Source organism: Terrapene carolina, unplaced genomic scaffold (assembly GCF_002925995.2).
Source record: "Terrapene carolina triunguis isolate 2854851 unplaced genomic scaffold, T_m_triunguis-2.0 Scaffold998, whole genome shotgun sequence".
NCBI lineage: Eukaryota > Metazoa > Chordata > Testudines > Emydidae > Terrapene > Terrapene triunguis.
Window position 1 is genome coordinate 8,676 of NW_020665349.1, and position 27,017 is coordinate 35,692.

Below are 27,017 nucleotides of genomic sequence, written 5' to 3' on the forward strand. Positions count from 1 at the left end.
CTCCTCTGAGCATTCATGGGGCCTGGAGTATGCAGCGGCGGGGGGTCCTTCCACGTCTTCGGGGCACTTCAGCAGCAGGTCCCGGAGCGAGCGAAGGACCCACTGCCGAATTTCCGCCGAGGGCGTCAAAATCCCGCCCCCCAAGGCGACTGTCTAGGGTCGCCTAGTGGAAGTGCCGGCCCTGCTAATAATGCGTCTGTGTCACACGCTGGCTGAGTCACTGCTGGCTGCAGAGTGGGGGGCAGGGCCCTGTGGGGGTGTGACTCCCCAGGGGTCCCGTCGAGGGGGACTCGCTGTGGGGAGATCCGGGGTGAGCAGGAGGCTGAACGCTCCGAGGTCAGACCCAGGAGGCGCCGAAGCTGAGCAGACTCCTTGCCCTGGTGAAGGTGCCCTGAGGGGAGACGCTGCCCCAGAGTCCTGGCTGACTTCATCCAGAGCTGTTCCCGCTGTGACTCCATGACACCCAGACCTGTCTCTACACACGCGGCCCCCAGCACGGCTGCCCATTGCAGAGCAGCACCAGGACCCCTCTCCCCTCGGCACCGTTGGCAGAGCAGCCGGGGCCCACCCCGGGGAATCAGAATATCAGGGTTGGAAGGGACCTCAGGAGGTATCTAGTCCAACCCCCTGCTCAAAGCAGGACCAACCCCAACTAAATCATCCCAGCCAGGGCTTTGTCAAGCCGGGCTTTACAAACCTCAAGGATGGAGATTCCACCACCTCCCTAGGTAACCCATTCCAGTGCTTCACCACCCTCCTAGTGAAATAGTGTTTCCTAATATCCAACCTAGACCTCCCCCACTGCAACTTGAGACCATTGCTCCTTGTTCTGTCATCTGCCACCACTGAGAACAGTTTAGGGATTGGCGGATGAACGTAGCCCCTGAGCTCAGTGCTGGCGCTTCCTCACGCCAAGCTGGGCACCGAGGAAGACGTCTGAGTAGAGAGAGGAAACGCAGGAGCTGAGGGAGCCGGGAAGGGGATACAGGGCCTTTCCCCTCGAGGGCACTGGCTCCCGTCCGGCCCAGCACAGTGGGGAAGGGCTGGCTAGGGTGGAGCCAGGAAGGGGGTACGGGGCCTTTCCCCTCCAGGGCGCTGGGTCCAGCTGTGTGCTCACTTCCTCACCGGCCAGCCCCTTGGGCCATTGTACACACCTGTGCAGAGGGGCAAGAAACGCTGCCACATCCCCAGGTGCCAGACGGTGCCGACGCAGGCCCCTGGCCCCTCCAGCACTTCGGGGGGGGGGGGTGCTGGACTTGTAGCCGGAGGTCCCAGCTCCGGCTGTGCAGGTTCCCGCCCCGGCCAGCAGCAATGAGCGTGTCTGGCCTCCTGCTGCGATGTCGTGCTGCTGCAGCAAAAGCGCCACGTCCCAGAGCACGAGAGGCCGGTCTGTCGTGCAGCTGCACCCAGGCTATGGGGCCCAGTGCGGGGCCGCGGAGCAGTAGCGAGACACACGGGGAGCTGGAGCAATGGCTTATGGAGTGAAATGGGTCCAGCGTGGCTAAGCGAGGTGAGGAGCGTGCGAAGGGGCGGTGTCAGAACCGCTGCCCGTCTGTCTGGCTGTAGCGATTACGCTTGCCAGCACCCCCCCATGCATGTCCCAAACCGGTCGCTGCCCCTGGAGCTAGAGCCTATGAGGTGCACTAGTCCCATCCCGCCGGGCGAGCATCTCGCGTGGGAGCATTGACTGCGCTAAGGTTCAAACACACCATTCCCTGGTCCTGACTGGGGATCCCCCAGCTGTGAGCTCCTCCCTCCACTGCCTCCATAAGTCACGTGTGGGGCAGCCTCCCGTCTCTCTTCGGCCACCTATTGAGCAGCCCTGCGGGCCCCAGGCAAGACTAACTGCCCCTTTTCCTGGGCCCGGTGCCCTGTTGTCTCCCGTGTGCAAACGCAGGGCCAGGGCTGAGTATGGGGCTATGGGCGTTAAACCACCTACCAGTAGCTTGCAGTGAGACCCAGAAAAGTGAAGGGCAAATGGGGCAAATGCCCCTTCCCCCAAGAAATCCAACCCTCCCCCCATTCACCCAACCCCTCCGTTGGGCTGGCTTGTGAACCAGCGCTCCAGCGCTCCCTCTGGCTCGGCTCTTGGTCCTGCCCCGGCCCGTGTGCCCCTGGGGGTGTGTGTGTGTGTCATTAAAGGGACTGGACGTAATGGGGGTAGGAACTAGACGGGATCTGGGTCTGGTGTCTCGCGCAGCGACCGGTGCACAATAGAGACGGCAGGAATTGTTCTGCACCGGAGGGGAAAAGACGATTCCCTGGCTCTAGAAGGGACCTCCTGCCTCACTGAGCATCGCAGAATCTCAGCAGCGACCCAGCGTGTCACTTGGGAGCATTACGAGACATTGCTGGAAAGGGGGGTCGCGGTGCTGGGCCGGGCGAATTCTCACCCACTGCCCAGGGAACGAGCTCACCCTCCCGGCTAGCCGACGCGGTGAGGAGATTTGTTACCCACCGACACCTTCCACTGGACCCAAGCGGAGCAGCAGAGAACCAGCGCACTGAGAGCTGCACGCCGGCTGGTCAGTGCCCAGCACGGAGCTGCCTCCTCCCACGGACCCAGACAGGCTAGAGCCCCGCTGGCACTGTGCAGATCTCTGAGCTTTGCTGACGCCCTCCCCTCCCCCCGGGTCACAGGACTAAGGGGACATGCTCGGCCCAGCCCCGTGCCCAGCCCTCCCCTCCCCCCGGGTCACAGGACTACAGGGACATGCTCGGCCCAGCCCCGTGCCCGGCCCTCCCCTCCCCCCGGGTCACAGGACTACGGGCACATGCTCGGCCCAGCCCCGTGCCCAGCCCTCCCCTCCTCCCTGGTCACAGGCCAAAGGAGGAGTGGTGAGATTTCAGGTCAGAGCTCGGGTTTCTCTGGCTTGTTCCTAGCAATAACTGAAGGTTCACGTGTGCAGGCGAGACCCAGATCGGATTTGAACTGAAGCCGGGGGTGTGCTCGCCCGGTGAGCCCAGGCAACGTGGCCCAAGAGAGCTTTAAACTGAGCTTTAATCGGCTGCTTTTGATGTTTAAACTTGTGCCATTTATAGCAAGTTGTTCAATGGCAGCGCCCACCCTCTGGGCAGGGCCTTGAACACAAGGGCAACCTTAGTCCCCGGCGCAGCCTGGAAGCGTGTTAATGTGTCTGAGCTTTGCCAGAATCCATAACTAATGACGATAAGTTTCAGAGTCGCAGCCATGTTAGTCTGTATCCGCAAAAAGAACGAGGTGTCGTTGTGGCACCTTAGAGACTAACACATTTATTTGGGCATAAGCTTTCGTGGGCTACAGCCCACTTCATGGGATGCATAGAATGAAACATATAATGAGGAGATATATATACATACAGAGAACATGAAAAGGTGAAAGTTGCCATAACAACTGTAAGAGGCTAATTAATTAAGATGAGCAATTATCAGCAGGAGAAAAAAACCGTTTGTAGTGATAATCAAGATGGCCCATTCCAGACAGTTGACACGAAGGTGTGAGGATACTTAACATGGGGAAATAGATTCTATTAGTGTAGTGACCCAGCCACTCCCAGTCTCTAGTCAAGCCCAAGTTAATGGTGTCTAGTTTGCAAATTAATTCCAGTTCAGCAGTTTCTCGTTGGAGTCTGTTTTTGAAGCTTTTCTGTTGCAAAATTGGCACCTTTAGGTCTGTCCCTGAGTGGCCAGAGAGGTTGAAATGCTCTCCTACTGGTTTTTGAATGTTACGATTCCTGATGTCAGATTTGTGTCCATTAATTCTTCTGCGTAGACACTGTCCGGTTTGGCCAATGTACATGGCAGAGGGGCATTGCTGGCACATGATGGCATATATCACATGGGTAGATGTGCAGGTGAACGAGCCCCTGATGGCGTGGCTGATGTGATTAGGTCCTATGACGATGTCACTTGAATAGATATGTGGACAGAGTTGGCATCGGGCTTTGTAGCAGGGATTGGTTCCTGGGTTGGTGTTTTTGTTGTGTGATGTGTGGTTGCTGGTGAGTATTTGCTTCAGGTTGGGGGGCTGTCTGTAAGCGAGGACTGGTCTGCCTGTTACAGGCTACTTCCACCTTTTCATGTTCTGTATGTATATATATATTTCTTACTATACGTTCCATTCCATGCATCCCATGAAGTGGGCTGTAGCCCACGAAAGCTTATGCCCAAATCAATGTGTTCATCTCTAAGGTGCCACCAGGACTCCTGTTCTAATGACGAAAAGGCGACAAACAGGAATCTGGGGATTGGGTTTTCCTTGGTACAGCTGCTGCCCCGGCACTGGGCCGTGCTCACAAGACGACAGGCTGGGCTGCACCTAAAATGTGGGTTGAACCGAGGTGAAGCTGATACACTGAGGCGCCGTTTCCACAGGGCAGCAGATCGGTGTGTGTTGCTGGGGTCCAGGAGACGCAGGATCAGGCCCGGGAGTGGAACCGGGCAGGGCGTGTAAATGACCAGCCTGCAGAGGGAAGGCACAGGGCTGGCGGAGCCCGGAGTGGAGAGCTCGTGTTGCCGGCAGCCGGGACTCTGGGAGAGTTTTCCTGGTGGGCATGGCCAGGGCTCCCTCCCGCTCTGAGCGGCGGTAGCGACTCCCCCTGGACACCTCGGCTAACCCTGAGACGTCACAGTGCACACTCACTGGGTCCAGGTAAGTTACCGCCCAAGTCCCTGGCTGGGCAAAGTCTGGGATCAACCCACGCCCCGGAAATGATCCCAGAGGAAATTGTCTGCTTCAGCCAGCTGTGTGGGCTCCAGGGTACGGAGTGTCAGGAGTGCAGAGCGTTCCAGCCGGCACCACCAGGACCCTCCTCGTCTCTGCCAGGTTCCATGGCCCCGGCTCGCTCCCCAGGACAGGGCGTCTGCCTGGGCACAGAGCAGCACGGAGGTGCCACGAGAAGCAGCAGCAGTGGCAGGTCCTGACTCGAGACGGTCTCTTGCTCGCCTCTATTTGAAATTCCCATAGATTTTTACTGAGTCCAGGTAGCTCAGGGCTAATTCGTAGCAGAACGTGTACTGCGCCTGGGGAGAGAAGCTGCACGTGAGCCACCGGGTCACAGGCCCTGACCCACCCGCACATGCCCCTGCTCTCGCCCCTCGGCGTGCAGGGCCGGCTGTGGGTCTCGCAGCTCCTGAGTGAGCCATGCTCGAGTGTGTCCTCCCAGCCAGATCTAGGGTCAGAAACCCAGCCTCCATCAGGAGCCCGGCCCCCGGCCGCAGCCCCCCCGAGCTGGTCCTGGCAGGAGCTGGATCCCGGCCGCAGCCCCCCTGAGCCGGCCCCGGCAGGAGCTCCCACTCCTGCCATGCTGTCTTGGCTCTAGCGGAGCCCATCACCGTAGCCTCTGACGTGAAGCACAATCCCCAGAGGCCGCAGGTCTCACTCCCCCCATCACCCCGAGGCAGCTGGGGCTGGGGCTTGTTTCCCTCTCTGGGAGTCTGGAATCAGCCTGGGCCCAAGGAGCCGGGGAGGGAGGGACTGAGAGCAGCGCATGGGACGCCAGGGCAGCAGGACCTTTGATTGTGTGACTGTCCCCGGGGCGATTGGGGCAGTCGCCGGGGCTGCCTGAGCTGTGGCTCCTGGCCTTGGGGCTGGCAGCAGGAGCACCGGCCTGTCTGGGCCAGGCTGGGGCACTTACCACGTCCTTGATCATCTGCCGTCGCCGGCGCTTCAGCATTCTCACCGCCTGCGAGACGTCCAGCAGCCCCTCGCTGCGGATCTGCTCGCACACGAAGCTGGCGGCACAGAAGAGCCCGCAGCGGCTGGCACCGTCCCTGCGGGGGAGAAGGGAAGTGCAGATCGGCGCAGGCCAGGGGTCGCCCAATGGCACCAAGCTGCCAGGGGCCAGACCTGGGGCTGTTCTACGGGGCTGGTGCGCCAGGGAGCTGCAGCCCGGGCTATGGCGGGGGCGGGGCAGCCTGGGCTGCTGCAGCTCGGACAGGGGTGCCCGGTCCGCATGCTCCCGCCAGCCAGTCAGTCGGGGGAGAGGGGTGCTCGCAGCCGCACGCTCCCGCCAGCCGGTCAGTCCGGGGGGGGCTCTCAGCCGCACGCTCCCGCCAGCTAGTCAGTCGGGGGGCTTGCAGAAGGCAGCCCTGGGCACTACGCTGGGCGGTTTGGGTGCGAGTCCCAGGGGAGGGAGCAGAGATGGCTCTGCTGTAGTGAGGCTGTTCCAGGTGACGAGGACCTGGAGGCTCAAGGGTCTATCAACTAAGCAGGATCTGAATGAATTCTCCCCTGACAGCTCGGTGGGGAGGGGGGGCGGCAGACTTCAGGACCAGACTGTATTTACATAAACACACCTGCTCTGCCTAGGTACCCAGCTGTGATGTATTGACATGAACGGTGACCGTATAGATCATTGTTGCAACCAAGGTCCTGTAGTGGCACCAAATCTTGTATAAAGGGGTCAAATAAGGTGTCTAAGACAATGTTATGGTTTGCTGGTTATGATTATGCTATCTGTATCCACGTATCATTTTTGTATTTAAAGTTATAAGTGTTGGCTCTATCCTGTCTGTATTTCAAACTTGTGCTCTGTTTCTGGGTGACACCCCAGACAATTTGGCATCAGCACTGCCTGGCCTGCTTGATGGCCCATTAAGGACCATCAGCTACAATTGACCCATTGAGAGAAGGCAGATACACCTTGTGACTCAGCAAGGCAGGGACAGGCCTATGGACAGAACTCTAAGGTTTTGCCAGGTCAGGTGATGGGCAGCTTGTGTTTGGAACAAAGGAAGCAGAGGCCACATGGCAAGAGACTATAAAAGGCTGCTGCATCTCCTCCATCTTGTCTTCAATCCTGCTGCTGACCTCTGGAGGAACCTTGCTACAACCTGAAGCTCTGAACAAAGGACTGAGGACCCATCCTGTGACGAACTGGGACTGTTCTTACTGTGGTCTTTGAATGCTGACAGGGGAGTGTGGCTAGGATAGTCTGCATTGGGGGATCGGAGACTGACTGATGGAGAATACCTGAGCATGTAACATGAGAACCCAGGAAGGGGTTAGAGGCCAGGTGACACCTTTGCCCGGGAAACTGAACAAAGGCTGTGGGAGGGGTCGCTGAAGGGAGAGTTTTCAGAGCTGGCTGGTGGAATGGCTGGGAGGCAAACAGGGCTCTAACCTCCCAAGGGGGCTGTGGGGCCCTGGGACCCCAAGATGCACCTAATTGGGGGGGGGTCCTGTTGTCTGTGCCTGCAAGACCTGTGTTCCTGTTGTCTAAATAAACCTTCTGCTTTACTGGCTGGCTGAGAGTCATGGTGAATCACAGGAAGCCGGGGGTGCAGGGCCTTGTGTCCCCCCCACACTCCGTGACACATCCCAGCTGGGGATGTTCCAGAGACTTGATTTAAACCTACAGTTTATTTCATCACTGCTACAAGCCTGAACCAAGAACTTTGCCATTACTGTATGTAACTGATTCCATTTAACCAGTTCTAGCTCTCATCTCTATTTCTTTCTTTTTATGAATAAACCTTTAGATTTTATATTCTAAAGGATTGTCAACAGCGTGATTTGTGGGTAAGATCTAACTTTTATATTGACCTGGGTCTGGGTCTTGGTCCTTTGGGATCAGGAGAACCTTTTTTCTTTTACTGGGGTATTGGTTTTCATAACCATTCATCCCCATAACGAGTGGCACTGGTGGTGATACTGGGAAACTGGAGTGTCTAAGGGAATTGCTTGTGTGATTTCTGGTTAGCCAGTGGGGTGAGACCAAAGTCCTCTTTGTCTGGCTGGTTTGGTGCCTTAGAGGTGGAGAAACCCCAGCCTGGGGCTGTGACTGCCCTGCTCTGAGCAATTTGTCCTGAATTGATACTCTCAGTAGTGTCCCGCCAGAGGCCGCATCGTTACACCAGCAGACAGAGGTGTGTTGCTCAAAGTGATCACCTTTGGCTGGTGTTGGGTTACAAATCACTTTAATACTGACTGCAGGGGAGTGAAACGTCGTTATCCATGTTGTTGTCTTTATTGTAGGAGTAAAGGGGGGCAGGGCTGTGCTTAACCTGCCCCAAATGAGGGGGTCGCCCTCAGCTGAAAGGACCTCATTAAGCCAGGGTCTCGAATGCCAGAGCCCCATGACAGTAAGAGGGGTGGGCACAGGTGTCCCAGCCAGGGGGTGTGGATTCTCCCTGAAGGTCCCTAGACTGGTTTAATCTGTTCCCTCAACTGTTCAAAGAAAGAGCTAACTAGGCTTCATTAGGAGTCTCTTTGTTCTGTTAAATGCCCAATCAGAGCTGGAACCCGTTGTAGTAGGACTGGGTTCCTGCGCTGCCTGCTAAGAGCTAAAAATCCCTGAGAGCTGCAATCACCCCAGAGGGGGCCGTGTCTCTGCCCAGCCTGCACAGAGCTGTCAATCACTGAGAGACGGATGTGCCAAGGTCACAGCAGAGAGGCAGGTGGCAGCAGAAGGCGACTGATAGTCGGCTGGTGACCGAGTGGCTGGTGCGGCGGTGAGCAGAATAAGTGGCTGGCAGGGGAGCCAGCAGAGAGGAACCGCGGCTGGTGGGGCAGCAGGGCGGGCGGCCGGAGCAAGCCAGGTGCCTTCTCCCCCGGGTGGGAGGGGAACTCACCCAGCTGCGCCTCTGACCCCTGGGTCCTCACTGACCCAGGACACCCCCTGCGAGTGGGGTGCGGTGAGGGAGCAGAGGGGGGCACAGAAAAGGAACGTTCGGTTGTAGGACGGAAGAACACGAGGCGGAAGCTCTGCCCCACGCACTCTGGGTGAGCGTCCTGCTCACAGTTTGTTTCTGAATCCTGCTTGTGGCATTTTCCCTAATTAATGCAGGGTAACTTCCCTCCTTTCTTTACAAGTTTCTTTCCTACACTCGGACTCTGTGCTTGCGAGAGGGGGAGTTTGGCCTCTCAGAGGTGCCATGGGCGGGGGGTGTAATTTTCCTGGGTCACTGGGTGGGGGCTCGAGCCGGCTCTGTGTTGTATCGATGGAAAGGGACCCCCAGATATTGAACCCGGCCCTGCCTGCGGTTGCTGCTGGTTCCACAGCCATCAACGGTCCCAGTCTACGCCAACCTCCACCCGGGAGAGTCTGTGCCAAGCGCCCGCTACAGGGATGGGAGTGAGCTCCAGCTCCCCACCGGGCAGAGACAGCCTGTCGCGCCAGGTGCTGCTGGAGCCGGGACCACGGGCCGGCTATCGCGCCAGGGCTGCCCGGCCCAGAGCCCTCACTCACCAGCAAGTGACGAGAACGTGGCTGTCCTGGCTTGTCCGCTGGCTCCGCTCCACCTCCCCCAGCAGGCTGATGATGGTGGCAGGGTGTGGGGGGAGCTGCTGCTGCATGGGCCAGTCGTCTACTTGCCAGAACCTGATCTCCCGCGCGGCCTTCTTAGGCTAGTGAGGAGGGGAGGAACCGCAGCAGTCAGCCTCGGGCAGAGAAGAAACCCTCGCGCAAGGCCAGTGGGAGATTCAGGGAAGGCTCATGGCAGAAAGGGGGCAGCCCCGGAGAGGGGAGGGGGCTACTTGCCATCAGACCCTTCCACAAGCTCAGCCATTGGCCCCCAGCCCGAGGACGAGCTATGGGACAGGGACAGGCCTAGGTCGTACCAGACCCTCACGCAAACCTGGGGGAGCGACCGTCCCAATGGTGACAGCCTGCGTCTCCGAACAGCCTGGCTCCGGCCCCCCAGAGCCACAAACCCGACTCTGGGAAATGCGGGGCTGGAAGGGACCTCGAGAGGCCAAGTCCAGCCCCCTGCCTGGAGGCAGGGCCAAGGAACCCTACACCAGCCCTGACAGGGGTTTGTCCAACCTGGCCTAGGACCCTCCAGTGACGGGGATCCCACCACCTCCCCTGGGAGCCTCTTCCAGAGCTGAACTACCCTGAGAGTCAGAACGTTTTTCCTAATTGCTAACGCACAGCTCCCTTGCTGCGGATTATGCCCACCACTTCCTGTCCTACCTCCGTGGCCACAGAGAACACTTGATCCCCATCCTCTGTAGAACAGCCCTTCGCATCTGAAAACTGTTCTCAGGTCCCCCCAGGCCGTCTTCTTTCCCCAACCCTGAACGTGCCCTGTTCTTTGACCCTTCCCCCACCAGCCAGGTTTTCTGAACTGTCTCTCCTTTGTGTTGTTCTCCTCTGGCCTCTCGCCAGCTTGCCCCCTTTTCCCAAAGCGTGGGGCGCCCAGGCTTGGGCACAGGACGGCAGCCGAGGCCTCACGCGGCTGAGTACAGCAGGACAGATGGAAGTCAGGATACCGTGTGGGCCCTGCCTTCTCTCCAGCCTGGCTGCCGGGCTGCCTTTCGCAGAGGACGGCTCTGAAAGGCAGCCGGACTTGCCAACACCCTCCCCGCACAGACCCATCCTCTGGAGGAGAGTAATCGCCCTCTAGGCGGGCGAGGGCCCAGCTCTGCTCTGAGGGTCCCACCTGGAGTCCCCCAGGGCCCTGGCCAGGCGAGGGTCACCCTCTCAGGGCAGCGATAGCGGCTCTGATCTCTGTGGTCGGATCAGTCGTTAGCCCTGACTCTCAGCTCTGAGCTGGGTCTCTGTTGAGCTGGGAGCCCTGCTGGGCCACCCACGGCTTTCCTGGGGGGCAGGGCCCTGAGGGCTGACCTCAGAGGAAGACCCAGGACCATCCCAGGCACCCCACTCTGGGGCAGGGCCTACCTGTTGCCTGTTGGTTACAGCGAGTGTGCGGATGGTGAAGCCAGCTCCCGGCTCCTCCGAGATCAGCTTGACGTGGAAACGGCCGTAAGAGGCCTCTCCGTGCGCAGGCCAGAACGCCAGGTATGTCTGGGGAGTGAACACACAGACCTGCTCACAGACGTGTGCTCACAGGGCACACATGGAACCGGCACACGCAGTCACACGCCTAATGCCGGCACGCACGGGAACCGCTCAGACCCCACACACGGGCCTGCTCACAGACGTGTGCTCACAGGGCACACACGGAACCATGCACACGCACAGACACAGGCCTAACGCCAGCACACGGGAAGCGTTCATAGCAGTGTTCTGATGCACAAAGCATCCCCCACCCCCTTGAGTGCCCACACACCGGCCCGGCCAGAGACAGGGCACACGCACCTAGTGTCCTCACACATGTACACTCATACCGCTACGGGAACCACTGGCGCCAGGGTCCACATGTGCAACTGCACCCCCAGCAATCCGGCCAAGATGAGCACCCCCAGGCCTGCATCTCCTATCTCTCAGCCAGCCCCTGGGTCCCACTCCACCGGCTGGGACTGCACCTGACAGACGCCCTGGGCGAGCCGGGAGGGGCTCGGGTTACGCAGGGCAGCGGGGAAGCAGTGCCAGGGAGCTGCAGCACAGGCGATGGATGGGGTGGGGGAGCCTGGGCTGCCGCTGCTAGGACAGGGGTGCCCGGTCCGCAGCTCCATGCCAGGCTATGACGAACTGGGACTGTTCTTAATGTGGTCTTTGAATGCTGAGTGGGGAGTGTTGGCCGGGGAAGGTTGCAGGGGAGTTCGGCTGGGACAGTCTGCATTGGGGGATGGGAGACTGGCCTTGAGGGAGGATACGTGAGCATGTAACGTGAGAACCCAGGAGGGGGCTGGGGCCAGGTGACACCTCTGCCGGGGGAAACTGGACAAAGGCTGTGGGAGGAGCCGGGAGAGGAGGGGTGAGAGACGCTGGAGGGAGTTGAGGTTGGTCAGGAGCTGGCTGGTAATGGAGGGAGCCCAGACGGGGCTCTGACCCTGCAACGGGGCTGTGGTGCCCCTGGGACCCCAAGATGCACCTAATTGGGGGGGGGTCCTGTTGTCTGTGCCTGCAAGACCTGTCTTGGACTGTGTTCCTGTCGTCTAAATAAACCGTCTGCTTTACTGGCTGGCTGAGAGTCATGGTGAATCGCAGGAAGCCGGGGGTGCAGGGCCCTGTGTCCCCCCACACTCCAGGCCAGGCACCCTGCCGGCGGGGGGAGCAGAGCGGGAGGTGGCACAGCACCCCCGTGAACTGGGAGGCTGCAGCCGCCCGACGCACGGACACACAGCGTAGCCCCAGTCTCTCTGCAGAGAGTGCCAGTGTGTGATGGTGAGAGGAGTAAGCTGCAAAGCCCCACAGACAGACAGACGCCGCCCCCAACCCCACTCCACACACAAATGCACCCACCCCCCTGGAGGCACCCAGGCATCCCTAGCACCCTCCGCTGCCTGGCCTGGCCGGGCGGCTCCGCCGGAGGCTCTGTCCCCCCGGGAGTGAGAAAGGCAGCTCTGGGGGTTACAGCGTGGGCAGCCAGCCCCATGGCTGGGACGGAAACCCCGTCACTGTGGTGAGGAGGGGAGGTGGGGGTTCTCCTTCAAGCTCCATCCCCCTCCATCCCCCGTTTGTGCTACGAGCCCGCAGCTGGTCACCCCGAGCCTCAGCAGGGTGTGCCAGGGCCCTGCTGCGAGCTGCCCATGCCCAGGGCTGGCAGAGCCTGGGGAGGCCCCGTGTGGGCAGGGGAGATGGCGCAGGGCTCACCTGGTCCAGCTCCTCGAGGCGGTTCAGCATGACCAGTGCGGTGCAGGTGTAGTCCCAGAGCAAGGCCCAGAAATCCACCAGTGTCTCCCTGAGCGGCAGCTGGGTGACGATGACGGTGTCGTCTTCCGCGTACGTCTGCAAGACAGACGGAGCCAGTGGAGCCACCAGCCATTGCCCCTGCTTCGGGCACCACCCAGAGCCTTCACCCCGCCAGCCATGCTGCTGGCCTAGCCCTGCCATGGAGGGGACCAGCCAGGGGCTCTGCCGAGCGGAAACGTGACCCACACACAGGCTGAGATACTGCCCCGGACCATCTCCCCCCAGCCCAAAGTACCAGCCCAGCTTCAGGCTCTGGGTCCCTCCTGCCCCCAGCCAGAGGCGCCAGGGTCCCCAGCCCAGACCCAGCGACAGGGCTCACCCTGCGGGGCAGGGCCGCTCCAGCAAGCCAAGGGCAAAGGGGGGGATGCAGCACAGCTGGGCTGTGGGGGAGGAGGGGGAAGGGGACATGGCACAGCTGGGCTGGGGGGAGGGGACGTGGCACAGCTGGGCTGTGGGGGAGGGGAGGAGAGGGGATGTGGCACAGCTGGGCTGTGGGGGAGGGGAGGGGATGCGGCACAGCTGGGTGTCTGGGGGGGGGGGGGGGGGACGCGGCACAGGGGACTGAGGCTGATCCTCGGGGACCATCTCCTGGTCTGAGGCCGGTGTCTGGGGGAGTCCCCAGGGAAGACTGGTGCTCGGAAGCCCCATCGCTGGGCACTGCCAGCGGGAGCAGACCACGCCCTGGCAAACAGACACAAGGGCTGGGGCTGGGGAACTCCTGGGCTCGCTGCTCGCGCCCACGCTCCGGACAGACGCAGCCTTACGCTCACAAAGACCGCGTTGATGTAGCCAGGCGAGCCGTCCGCTTTCAGGGAGGACATCAGGATGGGGCGGCTGCAATCCGCTGGGAGGGGATGGAAGGAGAGAGGTCGTGTCTGAGCCAGGCTGTCTGTACCCAAGCCCCTCACACGGGCGCGAGCCCCCGGCCTGGGCCGACAAGCACCACGTGCAGCTGCGCCCAGCCCCCCAGAGCTCACAGCGTCTGTGCCTGGCGCCTGGCCCTGCGGGGGAGCAGACCCCTTCCGTTTCCAGTGTCCCGGCCCTCGGCGCTCGGGGGGTGCTGGCGGCACGGGGCGGGGGTACCAGCTGGTGGATGCCGGGTGGGGCTGGGCCATGAACGCAGGACAGAGGGATTTGGACAGAGAATAAAACCCTCCTGGGCCTGGGCCCTTGGCGCAGCACTGGCTGGGAGCTCTCCAGCCAGGGACAGGGACAGGGAGGGCTGAGAGGCAGGGCACTCCCTCGGCAGCGAGTCTCCACAGACCCCTGTCAGGGCCTCAGGAAAGCCAGGTCCCTGAGGCGTCCTGGGGCATGGTGCCCACCCAGTCGCCCCAGGCTAGGCCCAGTCCCGCCGTGTTACCTGGCAGGATCGCTGGCTTGCGGTTCTTGGGCTGGTTGCTGGGCTGCTGGGCCTCCTTGCATGGGGAGAGCGCGGAGAGTTCGGAAAACTTCTGCAAGGCCTGCAGGGCGGGAGGGTGGAGCGGAGTCAGGTCCCAGCCGCGGCTCCCTGGTCCCACCCCAGACCCGATAGCGCCATGCCCACGGCCCGCCTCCACGCCACGCCTCAGCCACCCCCGGGCTCATGCCACGGAGCGGATCCCACCCACGTCTCCAGGGGCCGGGGCCCGTGGGGCAGCAAGCATGAGAGGGACTCTGCTGTTCAACACATCAGGAGAGGGGCTGGCAGAGTGGCCCCTCCTCACTGCACACAGCTGCCCCCAGGTAGCCCAGAGAAGTGCAGGGTGGGTCCATCTCGGGCAGAGCTAGATTCTACTACGTCACCACCAATCCCATTGCAGGATCCTTGTAATAAACAACAGCCTAGGACGCCGAGCACCTGACACGTCCCGACGGCCCGGGAAACGCTGATCCCAGACGACACCGAGCACCTGACACGTTCCCACGTCCTGGGAAACACTGCTCCCAGACGACACGGAGCACCTGACACATCCCGACGGCCCGGGAAACGCTGCTACCAGACGACACAGAGCACCTGACAAATCCCCACGTCCCAGTAAAACGCTGCTCCCAGACGACACGGAGCATCTAACACGTCCCCACGGCCCAGGAAACGCTGCTCCCAGAAAACACCGAGCACCTGACACGTCCCCACAGCCTGGGAAACGCTGCTCCCAGATGACACGGAGCATATCACCAAACCCACGGTCCCTAAAATGCTGCTCCCAGTAGACACTGATCACCTGACACGTCCCCACGTCCCGGGAAACGCTGCTCCCAGACGACACCGAGCAACCGACACATCCCCACAGCCTGGGAAAGGCTGCTCCCAGGCAACAGGAAGGACCTGACACGTCCCCACATCCCAGGAAATGCTGCTCCCTGATGACACCGAGAACCTTACACGTACCTATGTCCCAGTAAAACGCTGCTAGACGACATGGAGCACCTGACACGTCCCCACGTCCCGGGAAACGCTGCTCCCAGACAACATTGAGGACCTGACACGTCCCCACAGACTGGAAAACGCTGCTCCCAGACCACACGGAGCATCTGACACGTCCGCAACTCCCGGGAAACGCTGCTCCCAGACGACACCGAGAACCTGACACGTCCCTACATCCCGATAAAACGCTGCTCCTAGACAACACCAAGTACCTGACACGTTCCCACAGCCTGGGAAACGCTGCTCACAGACGACACCGAGCACCTGACGTGTCCCTATGTCCCAGTAAAACGCTGTTCCCAGACGAAACGGAGCACCTGACACGTCCCGGGAAATGCTGCTCCTAGACGACACCGAGAACCTGACACGTCCCTACGTCTCAGTAAAACGCTGGTCCTAGACGACATGGAGCACGAGACACGTCCCCACGTCCCTGGAAACGCTTGTCGCAGACGACATGGAGCACCTTACACGTCCCAGGAAACGCTGTTCCCAGACGACATTGAGCACCTTACACGTTCCTATGTCCCAGTAAAACACTGCTCCCAGACGACACGGAGCACCTGACACGTCCCTATGTCCCGGTAAAATGCTGCTCCTACACGACAGGGAGCACCTGACACGTCCCCATGGCCCAGGAAACGCTGCGCCCACACAACATGGAGCACATGACACATCCCCACGTCCCGGGAAACGCTGCGCCCAGACAACACGGAGCACTAAGGCACAAATGGGTGGTGACTTGTCCAATGTCACAAAGCAAGTTGAGGGCAGCTCAGGGAGTAGGACCCGGAAGCCCTGGCTCCCAGCCCCCTGCTTTCCTGGCCCAGGGGAGAAGGCAGAGTCCCACCCCTGGGCCCGCCCCGTGGTTCCTCCCACAGGTACCTTGAACTCCCGCGAGAACCCGTTGATCTGCGTCTGGGCGTCGGGCTGGCGTAGGCGGCTGACGTGGCTGGGGGCGCTCTCCGCCAGGACCCCGGTGTTCCCGCACAGCAGCCCCTCCAGCAGCACCTCGTAGAGGAAGATGTACTGCTCCTGGGGAGGGGAACGCAGGCGTCGGCCCCAGAGCCCAGCCCGCAGCAGGGGGCCGGCACATGGGGCCAAAAGGTGATGCCAAGTGCTGGGGGGAGCCCAGATACCATGTGCCATCAACTGCACCCTGAGGGCAGGCTGGAGACCCACCCCTACACCAGGCACTCTCGCACCAAGGAACAGACTCCTGGCACATTTCTCTTGGGGGGGGGGAGCCCCATCCGCAGCCACACCCCCTCCAGGGAGCCGAACCAGCAGAGCTGAGCCCCCTGTGACCTGTGGGACAGGCTCATCTCATGCTCCAGAGGAAGGAGACAATCCCCCAGCCCCCCTGGCCCCAGCCGGGTGATCAGTTCCCTGCAGGCACATGTGTGAGGGTTCCCATCCCAGGAGCACCTGTGGGAGCCGGGGACCTGTCCAGGATGCTCTCAGATCCCAGCATGGGGGTTCTGCCAGCACCCCTGGGACTCAGACCTCCCCTCAGAGACAGCATCCCAAAATCTAGTCTCTGGGCAGCTTCAGTGCTGGCTCCCTGCAGCTGGGCCACATGCCGCGTGGCGGGGCTGGCTTTGCAGGGCCAAATCCATGCGGAGGGTCCCTTGGGGGGGGAGTAACTGGCCTGACCCCAGGACCCAGGAGCTGAGGTCAGCAGCCAGGGGATGGTACCCTGAAAGTACCTGCCCTTTGAACTGGGCACTACGGGCAGGGCGGGCAGCAAACACCTGCTCAGGTGGCCCTATCGGCGGCCCTGGGCACCCAGCTCAGCTCCTCACCTTTGTCTGCACCATGCTGACCCGCTGCTCCCGCAGCCTCTGCACGCAGCGGAAGACATCCACGCTGCCCTCGGCCCGCGCCATCTTCAGGAGGAAGTCCAGGGCGATGAAGGTGCCTGTGCGGCCGATCCCTGCACTGGGGACATGGGAAGGGAGTGAGGCGCTCGCCGGGCCCTGGGCCTGTCCCACCCCCCAGCCCTTTCTGCCCAGTACCTGCAGTGCACGAGCACGGGGCCGGCAGGCGCCTCCGACACCCTCTCGTTCACCATCTCCACCAGCTGCAGGAGCCGGGCCGTGTTGCTGGGGACCCCGTGGTCTGGCCACAGCAGGTAGTGAAACTGCTGTATGTGCCTCGGGAGAGGAGAACCGGCCTGAGGAGAGGGCAGACAGGAGACGTGGGGGGCTGGGGGCGGGGAATTGAGCAGGGGATCCCAGCACTCAGGACTCCCTCCGGCACTAGCATCCCCTGTGGCCAGGCTGTCGGGAGCCCCAGCGCCCTGAGAACATGGAGCTGCAGGAGAGTGCCCGTACAAGGAGGGCTGGGGCGATGGAGTGGGGCTGGCTGGCAGGTACAGGCCAGTTTCAGGGCCCAGCCAGGCTATGCTACACAGGCTGTTTGGCTCTAGAGCAGGGGTCGGCAACCTTTCAGAAGGGGTGTGCCGAGTCTCCATTTATTCACTCTGAGTTAAGGTTTCATGTGCCAGTCATATATTTTAACGTTTTTAGAAGGTCTCTGTTTATGTCTATAATATAGAACTAAACTGTTGTCTGTAAAGTAAATAAGGTTTTTAAAATGTTTAAGAAGCTTCATTTAAAATTAAATTAAAATGCAGAGCCCCCCGGACCGGTGGCCAGGACCCGGGCAGTGTGAGTGCCACTGAAAATCAGCTCGTGTGCCGCCTTTGGCACCTGTGCCATAGGTTGCCTACCCCTGCTCTAGAGCCACCAGGGCCCAGCCACGCTGCACGGGCTGAGACAGCCTCCCTTGCCCAGCTGTGCTGCAGGTGCTGGTGTCCTCGCCTTTGGGATCTGCCCACAAGCAGCTCTCCCGTCTGCCCAGGCTAGAGACAGGGCAATGGCTGGAGCTGACTGCTGGACGGGCTAACGCGCAGGGTGGTATTCTCCAGGGGCTGCCTGCATCTCCCGGGCACAACAGCAACACGGGGCATGTCCCGCATCCAGGGGGGCCAGGGTCCCCAGGCGAGTGATGGCTCAGCAGCTCCTCCCAGCCGGCTGCTGGGCCCTGGGAAACGCCCGCACCCAGGAAACGCCCACGCCCCAGCACTGAGAGTTTATACGTGCTTCAACAGCTGCTCCTGGTTAGGTTTGCTTGTGAGTGTATCATGGGCCTGCAGAGGGCACTCCGAGCCCCTGGAACCTCCAACCCTCCCCCCCCCCCCCCCCTTTGCCCCCCCCCCCCCAGCTCTGGGGAGTCCCTGGGGCCCTGGAGGGGCAGGGCTGCCAGGCTGTCGGTGAAGCCCAAGGAGGCTCTGCCCCCCACCTTACCCTCTGCAGGCGGAAGGTGCGTGTGACCAGGCCCGTGGTTATCCAGGTGTTGCTGAGTGTCACCGTGAAGTCCCCGTACACCTGCTCGCCCTCCGGCCAGTACTGCTCACACTTGGTCTGTTAACAGCGGGCGACACCTGAGCACTCTGCACCCCCACCCTCCGCTAGGGCTGTGCTGGTGAGTGGGGAGGGGAGCCCCTGGCAGGGAACGACCCTGGCCTGGCCTCTGGGGCTGGGCATGCCCAGGACACCGGCCATGGGAAATGTCTGGCATCACCACGGTGTTACCGGTGCTCCCTACACGGCACACGCCTGCGATCCCACCATCCTCCTCCCAGCTCCCCGGCCGTGCGGAGAGTGGGGAGGGGAATGGCCCCGTCCCCTTCCCATCCACTGGCGCAGGGATCACCCCAGGCCAGACCCAAGGATCGCTGGCCCCTGACTGGCAGACAGATGCGCTGGCGCTGGGAAGTTGGTCTGGAATTTCTTCCCCTCTCCCCGCAGCTGCCGGGGGCACTGTCTTTCTCCACCCCGTGTCCATCTCTCCGCCCAGGACCTGGGTTCCTCTCAGTGCACTATTCCCTTAGCCTCCCCTTTGTTGCTGGTCCATGCAGGACTCTCCACCTCTCGTGTCTCTGCTCAGTTCCCCCTTGGTGCCCCAGGACAGGGCTCCCTCCCAGAGCGCGTCTCACCCTGGGCTGGCCTTCCCCTCCCGCGTGGGGACAGCTATGCAGAAGCCTGGGTCCCATGTGGCCTGGCCGGGCTGGCTGAGGCCCCGGCTGAGCGTGGACCCCGGCTGGGAGGGGCTGGGCTGTTTGAGGACCTGGGCCCCAAAGGAAGCTGGGTTCTCTACCTTGTTCTGCTCCACCAGGCCCGTTAACATCACAATGGCTGAGGTCTTCTCCTGCCAGATCATCTGCCAGAAATCCACCACGGTGCCAGGCAGCGGGCCTGGGGAGAGGAACATACCACGTCAGTATCCGCATGCTCCTGACCCAGCGCCACGCCCGTCCTAGGGCTCAGGGAGGGACTGAGTGGGTGCACCACCGGGTAGCCTGGAAGCTGCCGTGCTAATGGACCAGGAAGCCCAGTTACACTGCCCATGGCCTGTCCCCTGAGGACTCCCGCTCAGAGCAATGCACAGCAGCGGGGCAGCCCAGAGAGCGCAGTGGCTGAGGTCAGAGGTGCCAGGGCCCAGTGTGGGGGCCACCCAGCTGCTGGGCACAAGCAGGGCAGGGCGGGGGTGAGGATGAGCCAGGCGACGGAGGGGTCAAGGCAGGTGCTGCTCTCAGCTGTTTCCCACAGTCCAGTGACCGAAGGGGTAAGCACCTTCTCTGCCGTAGCATGTGATTTGGCTCGGAGCTCAGTGCCAGGCTGATCCCATGGGCCGGGGGGCCTCACGCTGGGGCGTCTCCTATCTGCACGGGAGCCTGGAGACCCGGGCCCGGGCGCTGCACAGAGCCAGGAGGCTGGGGGGATGCAGGGGGTGGCATCTGGAGTGGGAAGCTCCCAGCACTTTCAGTGACTAGCCCCGTGAGCCCCTGGGCACGTGGGAGCCGTCTGCGCCAGTCTGCTGTTAGAAGGGATCAGGGCTCTGGCCGCACGGTCAGGGCAGGAGCAGTTCAGTCTCTGTTGCTTAGTGCATCGCCCTCCCTCTCCTCCAAACTCCTCCGGAGCCTTCCAGCTGCGGTGCTGTAGCTGCTGATGCCCGGTCGCCCCGCTGAGCAGACCATGACTGGGACAGAGGAGCTTAGACAGAGGCCCCTATTCGCCCCGTCTCAGAACCCAGGAGCAGGGCCATGGCCCCTGGAAGTGAACGGCTGCATGTTTGAAACTGATCAAAGGAAACCCTTTTTGTGCACGACATGTAATGAGCATGTGGAACTCACTGCTACAAGGGATCACTGAGAGCAGCAGTCAGCCAGGGCTCAGTGCGGCGTGGAGGGTGAGAACCGCCGAGAGGATAACGCCATAGCAGGGTCTCACACCTGCTGCCTTGGGCATGAGCCAGCCCCCAGTGGATGCAGGTTAGGAAGAGACGTCTCCTGTGGCTGGCCACTCCAGGACTGGCCACTAGGCACTGTCCACTGCAAGAGGTAGGAGCCCAGGCTAGATAGGCCCTGGGCTAGGCTGGCTGGCAGTCCGTGTGTCAGCTCCACACATCTTGGGAATGGCTGGACTGGGCATGCCCCAGAGCCGGGACTGACTGCCCTGGGCGTGGACAGGGCCACGCGCTGGACTAAGCAACCCGCCCCCCCCTCCGCCATTGTCCCCAGCCGGGAGCACTCACCCTGAGCAGCGATGAAGAAGCAGGGGCTCCTGTAGCTCTGAGCAGGAGGGGAGACAGCAAGTGTTAGTCACGTGATCTCAACACTTAACCAATCAGGAGTATGAGATGAAATACCCAGGGCCAGCCCTGAGCTGGGCCATGTGCCTGGGTCACATGGCAGGGCCAGTTCCCACAGCCCCCACCCCCAACACGGTAGCCAAACCCTCTGCCCGCTGGGAGCTACGCCCGGCTCTCTGGGCCCCTGTGCGCTTCACTTTGACAAGGAGATCACTGCTCCAGGGCCCCTCGCACGCAGGGGCTCAGGTGGAGCGTGAGACTATCCAGCTCCTGCCGTATCTGGCATCCTCAGGGGGGGAATGTCTCCAGAGTGTGTGAGCAGGGTGACCGGCCGTCCCAATAACAGGGGCTTTGTTTTACATATGCCGCTATACCCGCCCTCCCATCCCCAGGGAAAAAAATCCCCATTTTTCCCCCTTGCTACCAGGTCACTCTCTGTGAGAGACGCTGTCCAGCCCCGGTGCACCCTGGAGGGCCCCGTTGTGCAGCCGCTGCCCCATGTGACTGGAGCAGGGCTGAGGGAGGGCAGCTGTCGCTCAGAGCAGGGGTGTGTTGGTTCCTGTGGTGCCAGGAAGGTGGGGCTGCCCCGTGTGCCCCAGAGCCTCCCCTGCCCCCTCTCCCCGCACAGAGCAGCAGCAGCGCGCCCGTCGCTGCCTGGGTACCTACATCGACGTAGCTGGCATTGATGTAATCAGCTCCCGGGCTAGCAGACTGCAGCACCACACGGCAGTGATCGTCTGAAAGACAAAGGGGGGCCGATTACTGACCAGACAAGCCCAGTCGAGGGGCAGGCTCCTGCCCATGCTTCCTCCAGACAGACAGACATTGCCAGGCCCACAGCCCGGAGCCAGGGCCTCTGGCAGCGCCGGGCCCAGCTTCGCCGTGACCCTGGAGTTCTCAGGACAGCCCTGCTTCGACTCCCTGCGTGATCTTGGGCAAGTCCCGTAGCCTCTCTGTGCCTCAATTCCCCACCTGCACATGGGGACAGCAGCCCTGCCCCACCACACAGGGCAGCCACCTCTGGCAGGGGAGGTGGCAGCTGCTTAGCTAAATTGCAAATCTATGTAGGGCAAGAATGAAGAGAGACTCATACGTGCAAGGAAAGGTGCCGGAGGGTGAATGTCGGGAGGCAGAACAGAATTATCTGAGTCAATATTTGATCAGGACGGCAGGTCGACCCCCCGACTCTGGGGAAATGTGCCGTGAGATCTAGAACGACCACGAGAGGTGAAGGGCTCCATGTTACGCAGCAGCCAAATGACGGCACCTCCAGCAACACAGGGCCCTCAGCACCGCATGGGGGTCAGCATGGACTTGGAGGGGACAGCGACTGAGTCACCCGCCCCGCTCCCCGCTGCACAGCGCCCCCTAGTGCCAAGCCGGGGCACTGCACTCAGCACTCACTCCTAACGGAGAGCACCCTACTGAGTCACCCGCCCCGCTCCCCGCTGCACCTAGGTTTCCTTGGCAGTCTCCCATCTGCAGCAGCACCCAGGCCCAGCATTGCCTGGCTTCTGTGCTCTGCTGGGATCCCAGCCCAGGTGGCCTGGCTGCAGCGTCTCCTTTGTAAAACGAAGCGTTTACACAGTGCTCAGCAAAGATGCGACAAGAGGCTCTGCTCACATGGGATGACGCTCTTGTAGCGGTTCTTGGCCTGGTTGCAGGGCTCCTTGCCAGTATGGCCTGGGTGCAGCAAACCCGAGACCAGTTTCTGCAGGGGAAGAGAAGGGACTTAGATTAGGCACGCCCAGTTGCCAGCCCTATCGGCACAGGGGCCAGCCTGAGGGCACCACACCCGCCAGGGCGCTGGGGCCAGAGCGCGACCAAGGCGGCCAGCACAGCTCAGCCAGCACGGCTGATAGAGGCTTGTCTACACGGCGGAGTCATTCCAGAATAGGGTCAAGCGCTATAGCTGTGTAGCTCCAGCTAGTCTGGAACAGCGCCCCATGTGGCCATTCTGGAACAGCGCCCCATGTGGCCATTCTGGAACAGCGCCCCGTGAGGCCATTCTGGAACAGCGCCCCATGTGGCCATTCTGGAACAGCGCCCCGTGAGGCCATTCTGGAACAGCGCCCCATGTTGTTGGGATCTGTATATATATATTTATATATACAGTAACGCCTCACTTAAAGTTGTCCCAGTTAACGTTGTTTCGTTGTTACATTGCTGATCAATTAGGGAACAAGCTCGTTTAAAGTTGTGCAATGCTCCCTTCTAATGTCATTTGGCAGCCTCCTGCTTTGTCTACTGCTTGCAGGAAAAGCAGCCTGTTGCAGCTGGCTGGTGGGGGCTTGGAACCAGGGTGGAGCAGCAACCCCCCCATCAGCTCCCCGCTCCCCTAAGTTCCCTGTGCAGCAGCTGCCCAGCAGGCTACCAATTGCCGGCAGTTCCTCCCCCTACTGCCATGAGCTACTCCTGCCCTCTGCCTTGGAGCTGCTCCTGGGAGCCTCTTGCTTGCTGTGCAGGGGGCAGGGAGGGAGGAGGAGGGGGGCTAATGTCAGGGTGTCCCCTTCTCCCCTGCTCCTGCACCCCGCTTACCCCATCTTCCATAGAGCGGGGGGGGGACACCAGGGCTCAGGACGGAGGGAGCTGGCACCAGCTGCAGTCTCAGCAACCTGATCTAATTAACAAGGCCGTGTACTTAGGGGGGAAATGCGCATCTCTCTCTCTAACACATACCCTCCATTCCTGCTGCCTTGCAGAGTGAGAGCGTTAACCCTTGAGGGCTCAGCCAATTGCTAGTTCATCATTGAGCAGTAAGGGAAATATCCCACCCTCTGACTCCTCCTCCTCAACCAAGCTTCACAATCATCATCACTGTGTACCAGTATTACATTGTTTGTTTAAAACTTGTACTGTGTGTGTGTATATATATATATTAGTCCTTTTGTCTGGTAAAAAAAATGTCCCTGGACCCTAACCCCCTCATTTACATTAATTCTTATGGGGAAATTGGATTCACTTAACATCGTTTCGCTTAAAGTCGCATTTTTCAGGAACAGAACGACACCATTAAGTGAGGAGTTCCTGTATCTATGTATCTCCATGTAATGTGTTATAGGCTATTAAGGCCTAGTGTAAATGAAGTACACTTACCATAAGTAGGTGCATTACGTGTTAACAACAAAACCAAAAAACTAACGTCCCAAAGTAAATTATAAATGAAGGCTTCACACATTGGCCATTTAAAGTCATTTATTAATCCAAAGCCCAGTTTAAATATGGTTTGGTATTTGCAAACTCCCCGCACCTTGTAATTAATAAAACTTCAACTAACCATCGGAACGTCTAACTACGAACTCTGGGGTAGAATGCTTGGGGTATAAATGTAAACTAAGTAAGGTTTATTTTGTAAGCAATAAAAAGTACTTAAAGTATTATATACCGACACTGTGTCCGGTATCTGCCTGCTCCCCCATCCCGTAAAAAGGCCCCTGCTGCGGGTCTAATGAAGTGGCCACTCTGGAATCAGAGTGTCCCAAAGGGGAGCATTTCCCCATGTAGACATGCCCTACAGCTCCGCTGCAGCGTAGTGAGACTGAAAGGTGCAGTGAGTTCTGGCACCGACCTGGTACTCCGCATTGCGCCCCACTGGGGGCCGTTCGGGATTTGCGTCGTCCTCTGCCCCCTCCTCCTCCAGTTCCGCTTTCTTAAACCGCTTCAGAGACTCCAGCAGTTCAGCCACCGGGATCTGCGTGCGCAGCTTGCTTGCACCTGCTGGGATCCGGGAACCAGGGGTTAGCCTGTCCCTGGAGCCTTGCTGCTGCCATTCGAACGGGGCTGGGGTCACCAACCCTTCTGGCCAGGGCCCCCTGTCCCTGTGAGGGTATCCCTCCCCCCGCTGGCCAGGGCAGCCCCTGGTTCCAGGGAGGGCCTGACCATCCCCTGCCAGCCAGGGCCTCCCAGCCCCTGTAAGGGCATCACCCTCCCCGCCGGCCAGGCCCCATCCCAGGGAGGGCATTAGGAGCCCTCGGCCTGTGCACTGAGACGCCAGCACATCCAGACAGGGCCAGGGTTGGCCTCGCTCCGCCCACACCTCCTCGGTTCCTCTTCAGGGGGATTGCCCCGTTGCTCTTGTGGTCCTTTGAGTCGTTCCGCTTCTTCCTGCGGATTAGCAAGGTGAGACCCGGGATGAGCGGAGGAGAGCCTGAGAGGGGAAAGCATGTCCCCCGACGCCCCGGCAATGCCCCCCAGCTGGCTGCAGGGGGCCAAAGGGAGCCCACGTACCAGCCCCTGCTGTCACCGCCTTCGATCAGCCTGGCCCATCCATGGAGAGACGCCTCAGCCCCCAGCATGCAGCGCTCTGCCTCGCTCCAAAGAGCCTGGCCCCCAGTGCCCAAGCCTCACCCCCAGGCCCGCGCTATGCAGGGTACGGGGCTAGGCCAGACTCCCCGGAGTTGCCTGGGCCTACGGGTGACTGTGGCTCTGCTGCCCAGGCAGGGGCACGCTGTGCAGTGCCGGAGGCCGTTCCAGCGGGCAGGCCAGGCTGCCTGGGAAGCCGTGCCTAGGGAGGGGCTGTACTTTGTGAGTTACAGTCGCTCTGGTGCTGCTGAAAGCAGCCAGCTCGCAGCCCTGCAGCCGACCTGGCAGCCTTGTTCATGGCCAGCTCCGCAAGACACCCGTCCCCCACAGCCCCTGCCAATGTGCCCACCGGGGCCACCCTTGGGGGCGAACGGGGCAGTCGGATTGCATGGCTGTTCAGCCCTTGGCCACTGCACTGAGAGGGCCAGCAAGGGGCAGACCCGTGTTCTCCGGGACGGCTGGTTTGGGATGTCGCTCTCTGTGCATTAGGCAGTGCTTCATTTGTGCCAGGGCTTCGCAGGGCTGAGCCCGGCACCTCCGGGCCTGGCAGGGCCGAGCCTGGCACCTCTGGGCCTGGCAGGGCTGAGCCTGGCACCTCCGGGCCTGGCAGGGCTGAGCCCCGGCACCTCCGGGCCTGGCAGGGCTGAGTCCCGGCACCTCCGGGCCTGGCAGGGCCGAGCCTGGCACCTCTGGGCCTGGCAGGGCCGAGCCCCATCAGTTATGAATGTAAAATGTTGCTTGAGCTTGGCATCAGTTTCATTACAAATTAAACGCTGGTGCTAGGAAGTGGGCTGCTGCCACCCCACTGGATTTCCCACGCCGTGGGGAGGTCACTGAAGGGCCGGGGACACCGGTGACTCGGTCACTTCCGCCTGGAGCTGGAGTTTATTCAATATCAGAGGCTCTGTCCCACTGCCCAGCCAGCAGTGCCGGGTGCTCTGTCCTCAGGCACATCAAGGCCTGTTACCAGGCCAATGACACGGGGCGCCACCAGCAGGCGTGTCTGGCTCAGCCATGGGCCAGGTGAAAAGAAACGTCCGGACACCGACGCCCCTTAGCAGCTTTCCGGCGAGCGAGAGGGTTGAGGGACTCAGGGACGCGCTACCCCCGGCGCTGTCCGTCACACCCGGTGGGATTCGCCGCCTGGCACTACCAGCCCTACAGCCTGCGGAGCCGGTGCAGGATGTGACCCCGGGGCCCACTCAGTCACACTGACCTGGCGAGCACGAACCACAGCAGCAGGGCCCCTGCGGCCAGCAGCACCAGCACCACCAGCAGTGCCACGGCTAGCGCCAGGCCCCCGGGCGGGGGCGTCTGGGCCTCTCCTGCAAGCAACAGAACCAGAACCAGTGAGCATGTGGCAGACTCCTGCCTAGTCGCTGAGCCGGGCCCCTGGCAGACCCACGGCACGCACAGTGCACAGCTGCCATGGGACTTCAGCCAGGCGCCCAGGACAGACACTGGCACCTGCCGTTACGCTAGCTAGGGCAGGGACCCAGGTGTGACCCATACAGCCACTACCAGCCCTTTGAGACTGGGTCCGGGCCCCGCTGCGCTAGGTGCTGCACACACACATGCAGGGAGGCAGCCCCTGCCCCGAAGCGCTTGCACTGGAATAGACAAGGACGACGAGGGGGAGAGGGAGAGAAGTGAAGTGATTTGCCCGAGGTCACACAGACGGTCCGTGGCAGAGCTGGGCCTAAACCCAGCTCAATCTGTGTGCCGGTGCAGCCCCGTCCCCTGGACCGCCCAGCACCATGCGACCCAGCATGCAGTGCGTCACCTTGGCCCACACAGCCAGGCTGAAGCCAGTGCTGGGACGGGTGGTCTCTGTGGTACGACCGTCAGACCAAGCCGGAGCACAGCATGCTGGGACGGCTGGTCCCTGCGGGCAGCAGCTCCGTGTTCGAGGCGAGGGGGGCTGCAATCTGCCCCCTTGTGCCCAGCTGAGTGGCCCTGGGTTCCAGGTGATTTCCGCACTGCTGGGTGCCCAGGCTAAGTGCCACGGTGGGGCTGGCTCTACCCGTCCCCGGGGCGCTGACCTCGTCTGCCAGGTTCGGGGGTGAGCCACCTGCCCCCAGTATGGCAGACCCCGTTTGTCAGGGTCCAAGCTAGTTCTACTCTGCGCTAAA

At 61.2% G+C, this 27,017-nt stretch overlaps 1 protein-coding gene across 1 annotated transcript in view; it reads right to left on the minus strand.

The window, feature by feature from the left end:
• Positions 1–4,284: 4,284 nt before the first annotated feature.
• LOC112118017 (receptor-type tyrosine-protein phosphatase mu-like) overlaps positions 4,285–27,017 on the minus strand; it is a 118,439-nt gene continuing 95,706 nt past the window's right edge. Inside the window, exons 2-19 of the mRNA XM_026661293.2 lie at positions 26,102–26,210; positions 24,620–24,687; positions 24,152–24,297; positions 22,207–22,294; positions 21,250–21,320; positions 20,527–20,563; positions 19,090–19,187; positions 18,237–18,353; positions 16,944–17,101; positions 16,731–16,866; positions 15,811–15,960; positions 13,882–13,981; positions 13,286–13,365; positions 12,423–12,557; positions 10,605–10,730; positions 9,171–9,328; positions 5,616–5,751; positions 4,285–5,001 (exon numbers count right to left, since the gene is read on the minus strand). Coding sequence (XP_026517078.1) covers positions 4,927–5,001; positions 5,616–5,751; positions 9,171–9,328; positions 10,605–10,730; positions 12,423–12,557; positions 13,286–13,365; positions 13,882–13,981; positions 15,811–15,960; positions 16,731–16,866; positions 16,944–17,101; positions 18,237–18,353; positions 19,090–19,187; positions 20,527–20,563; positions 21,250–21,320; positions 22,207–22,294; positions 24,152–24,297; positions 24,620–24,687; positions 26,102–26,210 — 1,988 coding nt within the window. The 3' untranslated portion in view covers positions 4,285–4,926. The remainder of the gene's footprint in view (positions 5,002–5,615; positions 5,752–9,170; positions 9,329–10,604; positions 10,731–12,422; positions 12,558–13,285; positions 13,366–13,881; positions 13,982–15,810; positions 15,961–16,730; positions 16,867–16,943; positions 17,102–18,236; positions 18,354–19,089; positions 19,188–20,526; positions 20,564–21,249; positions 21,321–22,206; positions 22,295–24,151; positions 24,298–24,619; positions 24,688–26,101; positions 26,211–27,017) is intronic.